Source organism: Spermophilus citellus (genome assembly GCF_964194105.1).
Source record: "Spermophilus citellus genome assembly, chromosome: 18".
Lineage (NCBI taxonomy): Eukaryota > Metazoa > Chordata > Mammalia > Rodentia > Sciuridae > Spermophilus > Spermophilus citellus.
In genome coordinates, this window is record NC_138200.1 from 53,712,382 (window position 1) to 53,726,500 (window position 14,119).

At 36.0% G+C, this 14,119-nt stretch overlaps 1 protein-coding gene across 1 annotated transcript in view; it reads left to right on the forward strand.

The window, feature by feature from the left end:
- SNTB2 (syntrophin beta 2) overlaps nucleotides 1–14,119 on the forward strand; it is an 80,709-nt gene that overhangs the window by 50,264 nt on the left and 16,326 nt on the right. The window contains exons 2-3 of the mRNA XM_081275524.1: nucleotides 2,683–2,896; nucleotides 12,358–12,568. Coding sequence (XP_081131650.1) covers nucleotides 2,683–2,896; nucleotides 12,358–12,568 — 425 coding nt within the window. The remainder of the gene's footprint in view (nucleotides 1–2,682; nucleotides 2,897–12,357; nucleotides 12,569–14,119) is intronic.

Genomic DNA, 14,119 nt, shown 5'->3' on the forward strand with positions numbered 1-14,119 from the left:
TATGAAACCTAAATTAATTTTGTGTTTAGATTTGAGTCTCATCCCCAAGATATTTTATTATGTATATGGAAATATTCCAAAATCAGAAACACTTCTGTTCCCAAGCATTTCTGATAAGGGATATTTAACCTATATTACCTATTCAAAAGAGAGACAGTTTTTAAGGATAGTTGTTAGGTAGGTTTTTAGAAACATCTAGTTATTTTTCATATATACTAATCTATTTAATAGTAAAGTTTCACAGGTTTATAACTTTTTTCTTTTTCTTTTTTTTTGAGGTTTATAACTTTTAATGCTACAAAATAATTAATACTAGGTATTTTGATATTGATAAGCATTGACAATGATCTATTTAGGTTTTCAGTAACTATGATGCTACTCTAATGATCTATCACATTGGAATTTGAAAGAAGTAGAATAATGATATAATATGTATTATATCAACAGAGGTAATGATGATAGATTTATTCACATTCGATTTTTTTTTCTTATGGTACTAGGGATTAAACCCAGGAATATTCTACCATAAAACCTCCAGCCTTTTTTTTTTTCTGTTTGTTGTTTTGTTTTTTAATTAACTAGGGCAGTGGTTATAGCTGAGTGATAGAGCACTTGCCTAGCATGAGTGAGGCACTGGGTTCTATACTCAGCACTGCATATAAATAAATAAATAAAATGAAGGTCCGTAGACAACGAAAAAAAAATTTAATTAATTATTTTATTTCTTTGGTACTGGAAGTGGAACCTAGGGGTACTTTACCACTGAGCTACATCCTCAGTCCTTTTTATTTTGATTTTGAGGCAGGGTCTCACTAAGTTGCTGAGTCTAATGGATATTGCTAAGTCTAGCCTCAAACTTTGTTATCTTACTCTATCAGCCTTCCAAGTAGTTGGAATTTTTTTATTAGAGTTTTATAATTACACACAGTAGTTGGGTTCAATCCTATAAACTTATACAAGCATGGAATTCGATTTCAGTTCATGACAACGTAGCTGGAATTTCAACTATTTTATTTTTGGGGGGTGGGGGGCAGTACCAGGGATTGAACTCAGGGGTACTCAACCACTGAGCCACATACCCAGTCCTGTTGTGTATTTTATTTAGAGACAGGGTCTCACTGAGTTGCATAGCATCTCGCTGTTACTGAGGCTAGCTTTGAACTTGAGATCCTCCTGCCTCAGCCTCCTGAACTGCTGGGATTACAGGCGTGCACCACCATACACAGCCTCAGCTGTTAAGCTATTTAAGGTTTTAGTGATCTTCAGTTTATCTACTTTTTAAAAACAAGAATACTGTGCCTCAAAAATGACATGTCAGGGCTGGAGTTGTGGCTCAGCGGTAGAGTGCTCGTCTAGCACATGCGAGGCCCTGGGTTCAATCCTCAGCACCACATAAAAATAAATAAATAAAATAAAGGTATTGTTTCCAACTACTTCCAAAAAATAAAAAATGTTTTAAAAAATTGACAGTCATGACTGAAATAAAAGAAGTATTTTATGAGTCCTAAAACTGAACTTAAAAAGAAAAAAATTTCCTATTGGGGCACAGTGGGGCACACCATTAATTGCAGTGACTCTGGAAGTTTGCAAGTTCAAGACCATCCTCAGCAATTTAGCAAGGCCCTAAGTAATTTAAGTGAGACCCTGTCTCAAAAATAAAAAATAAAAGGACCGAGGATGTTGCTCAGTGGTTAAGTCCCTCTGGGTTCAGTTTCTGGTACCAAAAAAAGAAAAAAGTTTCCTATCTACTAAAAGCCATATTTTAATTTGGGGCTACTTTCATGGAAATAGGGTATTTTGAATAAGCAAGGTGATCAGTTGTGTCTGCTTTGTGTTTATCTTGAATATATTTTATTTATACTTATTTTTTTTTGTAATTGTACACAGTACCTTTATTTTATTTATTTATTTATATGTAGTGCTGAGGATCGAACCCAGGGCCTTGCATTGCACATGCGAGGCGAGTGCTCTACTGCTAAGCCATAACCCCAGCCCCTATATTTAATTTTTGTGTCTATTTTTTTCAGAACTGCAATGATTTGTTTGTTTTACATAGTTGTTCCCCAGTAGACTGGGCATTCCTTCTAAGCAGAATCCATGCTTCCTTTCTTCTTAGATACTTGATGACTACCTAATTCCTGGCTCTTAGTAGATGATGTTGACTGAATTGAATTGAACTTGATATACTTAGATTAGTACAGAGAAGGGAGAGATATAATCTGTCTTTCAGATATGTGAAAGATTCTCATGTGGAAGAGAGATTAAATTTGTCTCATTTGGGCTTCAGTAGATAGTGAACCAATGGGTGAAAGCACTGAGAAGTCTATAAATGTTAAGTCTAAAGCTACACGTTACTGTCATAGGAGGCACTGAATCTATCTCAAGGAGATTCATGGCTCTTGACCTTTGTTTTATACTTTGTTCTAGATATTGCCTATATGTGATATATCATCAAGGTTATTCCTATGATGATATTACTAACTTGCCATATAGTATTCTTTTTAGAGAAGAGAAAAACAGTGTGAGAATAGTAGTGAGGAAGGAATTATGCATAACTTTGGTTATACTCATCAACATGTGAACATCTATACTATGTCTTGGCAGAAAAAAAAAGTGTAATTTGGTTCTTATTTTTCATAGGAAATAAAAATACTAAAATTCTTCTTTGATATTTGTTTATAGTAAAATTCATCCGAGAAGTAACACCATATATCAAGAAGCCATCCTTAGTATCAGATCTGCCATGGGAGGGTGCAGCTCCCCAGTCACCAAGCTTTAGTGGCAGTGAGGACTCTGGTTCTCCGAAACACCAGAACAGCACCAAGGACAGGAAGGTCATCCCTCTCAAAATGTGCTTTGCTGCTAGAAACCTAAGCATGCCGGATCTGGAAAACAGGTGAGCTGTACCTAACAAGAACATCAACATGGTACTTTCAGCTTTGCCAACTTAAGGACTTGCTAAAATACATACATGACTCTATTAACTAAATTATACAAAGGAAAGCTTCAATATGAGAGATTCATTTTTTGAAAAGACACACAAGAAACTGTTAATGGTGCTTACCCCTAGGCAATGAAATGGGAATAGAGGGTAGAAGGAAAGTTGGGACTTCTATTCATTTTATACTTTTCTATAAGCTTATTGCTTTAAAAAACAAAACAACAACAACAACAAAAACTATGAACTTAAAAAAAAAAAAACTACAGTACTTTATAATTGAAAAAAACGGGTATTTTTTTGAGCCAGGCACATGGCACATGCCTGTAATTCCAGCAACTGAGGAGGCTGAGGCAGGAGGATCACAAGTTTAATGCCAGCATCAGCAACTTAGTGAGGTTCTAACCAATTAGTGAAACCGTGCTAAAAATAAAAAGGGCTGGGGACTTAGCTCAGTGGTAAAGTGTTGCTGGGTTTAATGCTTAGTCAAAAAAAGATGGGAGTCTCATTATATTGCTTAGACTGGCCTCAAACTCTTGGATTCAAGTGATATATTGTTTAGACAGGCCTCAAATTTATGGATTCAAATGATCCTCTTGCCTTAGCTTCCCAAGATAGCTAGTACTACAGGTGTGTTTGCCACCATTCAGTTTAAAAAACAAAATAAGAAAAATTCTTATATTGTAGAGTCAGAGATCTGCATTATATATCTGGCTGTCTCAGCTAGCACTCTTACCCTGGCAAGTTTACTTCTCTTGACCTCAGTTTCCTCTTTTACAAAATGAGAGAGTTGGATTGAATTTTTTTTTTTCTAATGGTACTGGGAAATGAAACTAGTGATGCTTTACCACTTGAGGTACATCTTCAGCCCTTTTTACTTTTTACTTTGAAATAGGGCCTTGCTAAGTTGCTGAGACTGTCCTCAAACTTGCAATCTTCCTGCCTCAGCCTCCTGAGTTGCCTGGATTATAAGTGTGCACCACTGTGCCCAGCATATGACAATATTTTAACTTTATTTTTTATAGAAAGAAAAACAGTAGAATTGTAAATAGTTTGGCACGAATTATGTATAATTACTAGAATGTGAATATCTATGCTATATGTCTTGGCAGAAAAAGTACGTAGAACTATTGACAGTGGCACCTCAGTTATAAAAGTTAAAATATTGGAATGAGGAATGTGGGCTTTTTAATTTTGACCAACCTATTTGTTTTGTCTATACCTTGATTTCCTCCTGTATAAAATCAAGATTATAGGAGGATTTAATGAAAAAAAGTTTGAAAAGTTTGCATAGTAAGACCCTTTTTAACAAATGGTTCTGGGAAAACTGGTTATCCATATGTAAAAGAATGAAACTAGATCCTTATTTCTCACCCTGCACAAAAGTCACCTAAAAATGGACCAAAGACCTAGGAATTAGACCAGAAAATATGCAACTCATAAAAGAAAATGTAGGGTCAACACTCTAACACATAGGCACAGGCAATGATTTCTCAATAGGACCCTGAAAGCTTAGGAAATAATATCAAGAATTAATAAATGGAATGGTATCAAATTAAAAAGCTTCTGCATGCAAAGGAAACAATTAAAAATATGAAGCGAGAACCTACAGATGGGAGAAAACCTTTGCTAGCTACTCTTTTGACAGAGGATTAATATCCAAAATTACATAAAGAACTCAGAAACTTAACAGTAAAGAAAAAAAAAACCCAATTAATGAATGGGCAATAACTCAATGAATGGTCACTTCTCAAAAGAAGAGATACAAATGGCCAACAAATATATGAAAAAATGTTCAATATCTTCAGCAACAGGAAAACGGAAATAAAAACTTCACTGAGATTTTTTTAATCTCATTCCAATTAGAATGGCATTCATCAAGAAAGAAAACAATAATAAAGCTGGAGATGATGTGGAGAAAAAAACACTTGTTAGTGAAATTGTAAATTAGTATAACTACTATGGAAATCAGCATAGAAATTCCTCAAAAAACTAGGAATGGAATCACCATATGACCTAGCTATACCACTCCTCGATATTTATTCTAAAGAATTAAAGTTAGCCTATTATAGTGATAGATGCATGCCCATGTTTATAGCAGCACAATTTAAAGTAGCCAAACACCAGCCTAGGTGTCCATCAGTGGATGAATGGATAAAGAAAATGTGGTATATACACACAATGGAGTTTATTCAGTCATAAAGATGTACAAAATTGTGTAATTTGTAGGAAAATGGATAGAACTTGAGAACATTATGTTAAGTGAAATAGCTGGGAATATAGCTCATTTGGTAGAGTGCTTGCCTCACATGCACAAGGCCCTGGGTTCAATCCCCAGCACCACCAAAAAAAAAAAAAAAAAAAAAAGTGTTAAGTGAAATAGCCAAATTCAGAAATTCAAAGGTCATGTTTTCTCTCATATGTGGAAGCTAAAGAGGAAAAGGGGAAGAATGATTGGGGGCATCTCATGAAAATTAGAGGGATATCAGAAGAGTAGAGGAAAAGGTCCAGAAAGAGGGAATTATATTGGCCAAATTATATTATTATATTGTGTTCATGTGTGACTATATAACAAAGAATCCCAGCATTATATGTAATTATAATTTACCTATTTGAAACTGGAAAAATGAATAAGTATAAATAAGATAATGTCTATAAAATTATTTGTAGCTTTTTCTTTTTTTTTTTTATTGGTTGTTCAAAACATTACAAAGCTCATGACAAATCATCTTCCATACATTTGATTCAAGTGGGTTATGAACTCCCATTTTTTACCCCAAATACAAGTTGCAGAATCACATCGGTTACACATCCACATTTTTACATAAATTGGTATTTTAATTATTTTAAATAATACCATATTAATGACTGTTGTATTCTGCTACCTTTCCTATCCCCTACTATCCCCCCTCCCCTTCCCTCTCATCTTCCCTCTCTACCCCATCTGCTGTTGTTTAATTCTCTCCCTTGTTTTTTTTTTCCCCCTTTCCCCTCACAAACTCTTATATGTAATTTTGTGTAACAATGAGGGTCTCCTTCCATTTCCATACAGTTTCCCTTCTCTCTCCCTTTCTCTCCCCCCACTCGTCTCTGTTTAATGTTAATCTTTTCCTCATGCTCTTCTTCCCTGTTCTGATCTTAGTTGCTCTCTTTATATCAAAGAAGACATTTGGCATTTGTTTTTTAAGGATTGACTAGCTTCACTTAGCGTAATCTGCTCTAATGCCATCCATTTCCCTGCAAAATCCATGATTTTGTCGTTTTTTTAGTGCTGCGTAATACTCCATTGTGTATAAATGCCACAGTTTTTTAATCCATTCATCTATTGAAGGGCATCTAGGTTGATTCCCATTTGTAGCTTTTTCATCCTTAATTTTATCCAGCTCTGTCAAAGGAAGTGTGAATTTATTTATTTTTCTTTTGTATTGATGGTCACTTGAGCTGTTTTCAGTTTGAAGATAGATTTTTTTTTTTTTTTAAGAGAGAGTGAGAGAGGGGAGAGAGAGAGAGAGAGAATTTTTAATATTTATTTTTTAGTTCTCGGCGGACACAACATCTTTGTTTGTATGTGGTGCTGAGGATCGAACCCGGGCCGCACGCATGCCAGGCGAGTGCGCTACCGCTTGAGCCACATCCCCAGCCCATAACTATAAGTCTTAAGGAATACAAAAAAGAATGAGTCAAATATTAAGAGATATTTGGTAATAATAAAAGAGACCACACAGAGTTGGGGTTGTGGTTCAGTAGTAGAGTGCTTGCCTAGCATGTGTGAGGCACTAGGTTAGATTCTCAGCACCACATATAAATAAATAAAGGTCCATCAGCAACTAATAAAAAAAAAGGGACACACATCATGAAAAAAATTTTTTTAAAGAGAGAGTGAGAGAGGAGAGAGAGAGAGAGAGAGAGAGAGAGAATTTTTAATACTTATTTCTTAGTTTTTGGTGGACACAACATCTTTGTTGGTATGTGGTGCTGAGGATCGAACCCGGGCCACACGCATGCCAGACGAGCGCGCTACCGCTTGAGCCACATTCCCAGCCCAGAATTTAGAATTTCAAAGGAGACACATTTGAGAAATTATCCCAGGAACTGTATGAGGTAGAAAAACTTTTAGAAGGTAAACACTTTGTGCATAGGGAAGGATGAACTGATTTCTTTCTTTAGTGCTAAGTAGGTTGGTAGGAGTACTATAGGAAATTTCTTGTCAGTGGTTTTGCCACTGAACTTTTATCATGTGTTTAAAGGATATTATGCTGATTACAGCATCAAAGCAACCAGGTGGAAATAGCCCTTTTAGAAAATTTTCAGCCTGATGATTTATTGTCTGAACTAATGACATTACTGTCTTTCCCATCCAGTTTGGTGGGATAAAGGTAGACTGAATCCTTTGCTAAGATGAGGGTAGGGTAGCCTCTGGCCATAGGGTATGGGGAGTGCTGAAACAGACTTTGTTTTATTTTTTTAAATATTTTTTTAGATGTTGATGGACCTTTATTTTATTCATTTATTTATACGCAGTCCTCTGACCATAGGGTATGGGGAGTGCTGACACAGACTTCCTTTTTTTTTTTAATATTTTTTTTTTTTAGATGTTGATGGACCTTTATTTTACTCATTTATTTATATGTGGTGCTGAGAATCGAACTCAGTACCTCTCACATTCTAGGAAAGCGCTTTACCACTGAGCCACAACCCCCAGCCCTGAAACAGACTTTCCACCAGCCACTTTATTTATTTTGTGGTACTAGGAATTGAACCCAGGGGTACTTTATTACTGAGCTATCTCAGCCCTTTTCATTTATTTATTTATTTTGGTACTGGGGGTTGAACCAGGGGCATTTAACCACTGAGCCATATCTCTAGCCCTTTTTTAATATTTTATTTTGAGACAGGATCTCGCTGAGTTGCTTAGGGACTCGCTAAGTTGCTGAGGCTGGCCTTGAATCACAATCCTCCTGCCTCAGCCTCCCAAGCCACTGGGATTACATCGTGTGCCACCACGCCTGGCACCCTTTTTATTTTGAGATAGGGTCTCATTGAGTTGCTGAGGATACCCCTGAACTTTCAATCTTTCTGCCTCAGCTTCCCAAATCACTGAAATTACAGCTGTGGGCCACTGTGTCTGGCACATCCAGCCACTTTATATTAGCTGCATGCTTTATTCCCATTTTTGGAGGTAACTGGTGCCACTAAGTTCCCAGCCTATTAGGGATTATGTAGCATGAATTGACTGGGACTTATCAGACTTTTCTGAAAAGTCATTTAACTCCCTTGTCTTTTTGCCAATTTCTAAAATTTTGCTATAGTTGTTCCTTTCCTGTTCTTCCTAAGCTTGTATTATTATGCTTTTTAAAAATCCTCTTTAAGGGGCTGAGGTTGTGGCTCAGAGGTAGGGTGCTAACCTACCAAGTATGAGGCACTGGGTTTGATCCTCAACACCACATAAAAATAAGATAAAGATACTGTGTTCACCTATAACTAAAAAATAAATATTACAAAAAAATCCTCTTTAAGTATGGTGAAGACTTCTTACATTCAATACAAAAAGCACAATCCATAAAGTAAAAATTGACAAGTTGAACTTAAATAAAATGTAAGACATCTTCTCTGCAAAAGACATTGTAAGAGATTGAAAAAACGAGCCACAGATTAGGAAAAAGTCTTTGCAAAATACTTACCAGATAAATGGGCTAGAATAGAATCTAAAATAAATAAAATTTGCAATTCAAAAATAAGAAAACAACTCAATAAAAGGGGAGTAACAGGCCAGGCAATGTGGCACATGCCTGCAATCCCAGCAACTCTGGAGGCTGAAGCATGAGGATCACAAGTTCAAGGGCAGCCTCAGCAATTTAGTGAGGCCCTTTAGTAAACAACTTATTGAGACCCTGTTTCAAAATAAGAAATTAAACGGGTTGGGGATGTAGATCTGTATAAAGCACCCCTGGGTTCAGTATTCAGTACTAAATAATAATACTAATTCTAAAATAATGTAAAAAATAAAAACAAGTAACAGATCTAGCCAGGCATGGTGGCACATGCCTATATTCCCTGCTACTCAGGAGGCTGAAGCAGGAGGATAGCAACTTCAAGGTCAACCTAGGCAATATAGTGAGATGCTTTTTTCAGAAAGAAAAGAAAAAGGGTAACAGATCTGAACAGAAAATGAAGCCAGTTTTTCAAAGAGATGTCTGCATTCCCATGTTTATTGTAGCACTATTCACATTAGACAAGAAATAGATTTAACCTAGGTGTTCAATAACAGATGAATGGATAAAGAAAATGTGGTACAAAAAAATGTGGTACATATACACAATGGAATATTATTCAGCCTTAAGAAAGAAGGAAACTGCTGGACACAGTGGTGCACACCTGTAATCCCACTGACTCTGGAAGGTGAGGCAGGAGGATCACAAGTTCAAAGCCAGCCTCAGCAATTTAGTGAGGCCCTAAGCAATTTAGCAAGATTGTGTCTCAAAAAATTTAAAAAGGGCTGAGAATGTAGCTTAGTGGTAAAGCACTCCTGAGTTTTAATCCACAGTACAAAAAAAAAAAGAAGAATGAAATTGATTGTAATTTGTGACAACATAGTTGGACCTGGATTTCATTATGTAAAGTAAAGTAAGCCAGGCACAGACAACGAATGATCTCATTAGTGTAATCTAAGAAAGTTTATCTCATAAAATTAGAGAGTAGAATAATGATTACCAGAAGCTGGAGAGGTAGGTAAACAGATACAAAGTTAGAGTTACATGGAGGAATAAGTTCTGGTGTTCTGTTGCACATAGGGTGACTGTAGTCAATAATGGATATGTCAAGATAGCTAGAGGAAAGGCTTTTGAAAGAAACAATAAATGGTTGAGGTGATGAATATGCTATTTACCATGATTGGATCATTATATAAGGTATGTGTATTGAAACATCACATCGTATCCTGTAAATTGGACTTTTATGTGTGTGTATGTAGGTGATACTAAGAGATTAAACCCAGGGATGCTCTACCACTGAGCTACATCTACAGCTCTTATTTAATTTTTTTATTTTGAGACAGGGTTTTGCTAAGTTGTTGAGGTTTGCCTTGAATTTGTGATCCTCCTGCCTCAGCCTCCTGAGTCTGTGAGATTATAGGCATGCACCACCATGCCCAGCCGAACAAGTATTACATGTTGATTAAAAATAAAATTAAAATTGATTACAAGAGACTCAGGAGGCTGAGGCAGAAGGATCCCAAATTTGAAATGAAGCTTTGCAACTTAGTGAGACCCTGTCTCAAAATAAAAAATAAAATGAACTGGGGATATAGCTCATTGGTAAAGTGCACCTGGGTTCTATTTCCAGTACAAAAACAAACAAAACATTTGATTAAAAGGTAATCCCCTTTTGCTGTTGTTTTTAATTGGATTTCAGGAAGGAGTAGAATAGTTAGTTGTACATGCTTCATTGCCATCTTATGTAGGAAGTTTTAGAAATACTTTTTATATTTATTTATTTGTTTGTTTGTTTGTTTATTTATTTATTTATTTATGTGGTGCTAAGGATTGAACCCAGTGCCACACACATGCTAGGCACGTGTTCTGCCACTAGCTACAACCCCACCCCACTTTTCTTTTTAAGATTAGTATAAGTCAAGCTGGGGCTGTTGCTCAGTGGTAGAATGCTTGCCTAGCATATGTGAGGCACTGAGTTTGATCCTCAACACCCCCCATAAAATAAATAAATAAATGTATTGTGTCCCTCTACAACTAAAAAAAAAAAAGATTAGTATAAGTAGGGCTGGGGTTGTGGCTCAGTGGTAGAGCGCTTGCCTAGCACATGTGAGGCACTGGGTTCAATCCTCAGTACCACATAAAAACAAATAAATAAAATTAAGGTATTGTATCCACCTACAACTAAAAAATATTTTTAAAAAGATTAATATAAGTAGTAAAATATAAAATACCTTGCTTTTAGCTTATAGTCTAATGTTATCTAATAAACTAGCATTGTATTTTATGGATAACTACTTGTCATTAAGTAAATTTACCCTAAAATAAGCTTAGCTACTTTAATTACTATTTGAGCAGTTTTTCATAGTAATTATTAACTCAATACAATGATTAAAACAGAGATGACACTCCCCTTTAGTGCAGTGTTCTATTATTATAGTATTATATGCTATTTTGATTTTATTTGTTTAGTTACTTATTTGACATGGTTGCTCTAAGACCAGTGTCTTGTACAGTATCTACCATATAGTAGGGGATCAATAAATGTTTATTTAAGAGAGGATAAACCAACCAGAGTTCAAATGAGAATGAGTTTGCCATATGAAGTATAACAGCTTAAAATATTTGGAATTGTGAAGGGGTTAAAAATTTGGCAAAAGATAAATTCCAGCTTCAAGGCAGAAATCATAGTGTATATGTAAATTGCTTATCTTTGACAAGTGGTGCAGAATCTGATGACAGTGTTTCATGGCAGCAAATAAAGATCTCTCCTTGGTCACTGGTAGTTTGTCAATTTCTAGCCTACCAGGGGCAACACTCCTAATAGCTTTCCATTTTTCCATTTTGAAAGATGTATGTGTATTTACTATTAGAACACAGAACACATTAAAAAAGTTTTTTAGTTAATTTCTAAAAGTTACTTTTGACATATAGATTGTTCTCAGTTAAAGCATTAACTAATGCAGAATAACTATAGTGTTTACAATCTCTTAAATATTTTCTGTCAGGACTCAGTAAATGATTTAATCATATGATATTACCCAGACACCAATATGTAATTACAAATTTTCATGTTCTTCTGTTAATTTCTCTTTTTCTTTTTTCACATAGTATTAATGGTAATTTTATCTTGTTTTTTGTCAGGTGTTGCGTTTCTAGTAATACCTGGCAATACCTTATACCAGAATTATCTAAGTAATTTAAAATACCATTTCTTTATTTACAAATGTACCTATGACATTCAACAAGCGTGCTTTACATTTCTTTTTTTTTTTTTTAAAGAGAGAGAGAGGAGAGAGAGAGAGAGAGAATTCTTTTTAATATTTATTTTTTAGTTCTCGGCGGACACAACATCTTTGTTGGTATGTGGTGCTGAGGATCGAACCCGGGCCGCACGCATGCCAGGCGAGCGCGCCACCGCTTGAGCCACATCCCCAGCCCAACATTTCTTAGACAAGAAGTGTTCTACTAAAGACCCTAGTAGATTCCTTTGTCTTAGCTCCTTTACTATAACATACTATAGTACATGCAATAGTCTTTCTGGTGATTATCTTCCCATGTGTAGTTTTCTCTTAAATTGTACTCTAGGAAATTAAGAGAAAGTGTCTCTCTTTGAGGAATATATAAATAAATTTGCAGTTACACATGGTAAACTGGTAGGTTTGATGACTTCTGACCTGACTCACATTTTTCTTTTCTATTTCTACACAGATTGATAGAGCTACATTCTCCTGATAGCAGGAACACGTTGATCCTCCGCTGCAAGGATACAGCCACAGCACACTCCTGGTTCATAGCTATCCACACCAACATAATGGCTCTCCTCCCACAGGTGTTGGCTGAGCTTAATGCCATGCTTGGTGCAACCAGTACTGCAGGAGGCAGCAAGGAAGTCAAACACATTGCCTGGCTAGCAGAACAGGTAGGCTGGAGGAGGAAGAACAGAGTTCACTGGCCCCCATTCAGAGTCAGAACCATTGTCCCATTGCATATATCTGTAATATTTATCATGCAGTTAGGTCCTGGACATCTACCTTGAAAATCTTTTGTTTGAGTCAGGTATGTTGGTGCACATTTGTGCAATTTGGGAGGCTGAGGCAAGAGGATCACAAGTTTAAGGCCAACCTCAGGAATTTAATGATACCTTGTCCCAAAATAAAAAGGAGCCGGGGTAGTAGAGTATGGTGGTAAATGCCTGTGATCTCAGCAACTCGGGGTAGTTAGGCAAGGGGATTTTAAGTTCAAAGTCAGGTTCAACAACTTAGCAAGATCCTATCTCAAAATGAGAATAAAAAGGGCTGGGGATGTTGCTCAGTGATAAAGCACCCCTGGGTTCAATCCTCAGTATCCAAAAAAAAAAAAAGAAAGAAAGAAAGAAAGAAAGAAAAGAAAAGAAAAAAGCACTGGGTGTGAGGAAGGTCTATGCTAGGAAAATAACTCAGTGGTAGAATGCCACTGGGTTCAATCCCCAGTACCACTAAAAAAAAAAAAAATCTTTTTTTGTCCACTCTTTTGTTTCTCCTCCCCTTTTTCCTTTCTACCATTTATCTATTTGTTGCTAATTATCACCTCTACTAGAAGAATTAACTGTAATGGTAATCACCATCACAGTATAATTAAAAAGAGGTTCTTATTACCATCTCTGCCCTTACTGACACAGGGTAATTTTCATGATTTTAGTCTAGGGTGAGTGAACTTTTTCTGTAAAGGACCAGATAGCACACAACTATGTATTTGACTCTGCTGTCATAGCAGGAAAATAGTCATGAATAATATGAAAATAAAGGAGCAAGACTGTGTTTCTGTAAAAGTTTATTTAGAAATACAAGATGTTGTGTCCGCCGATAACTAAAAAATAAATATTAAAAAAATTATCTCCCTCTCTCCCTCTCTCCCTCTCTCTTAAAAAAAAAAATAAATAAATAAATAAAATAAAGGTCTATCAACAACTTAAAAAATTATTTGAAAAAAAAAAAAAGATGTCCAGGTTACCTTCAGAAGTCATTTAGAAAAAGAAATTGAAAAGTGGCTCTGAAGACAACTCTTTAAGAGACAAGTGATTCATCAACTTGAAATCTCTTTGAAATAGGCAGTGATGGTGAGCTAAAGAATCTGTGTTAAAATACAGTTTAGTTAAGCAGTTCCTGATCAAAGGTCTCATCTCAGGAGGGCCAAAAGGGTTGATGGTGACAGGGCTTTTCTCTTTTTTGCGGGACAGGGGTCTGGAGGGCGCACCTGCTAATGAGGATTGAACCTGGGGTGCTTTACCATTGAGCTGCATCCCCAGCCCTTTTTATTTTTTATTTTGAGACAGAGTGTTGCTGAGTTCCTTTGGGCTTCACTAAATTGCTGAGGCTGACTTGGAACTTAATGCTGCCTATCTCAGCTTCCCAAATTGCTGGGATTACAGGCATATACCACTATGCCCAGCTAACAGGGCTTTTCTTGAACATAATCTTTTGCTTTTTTTTTT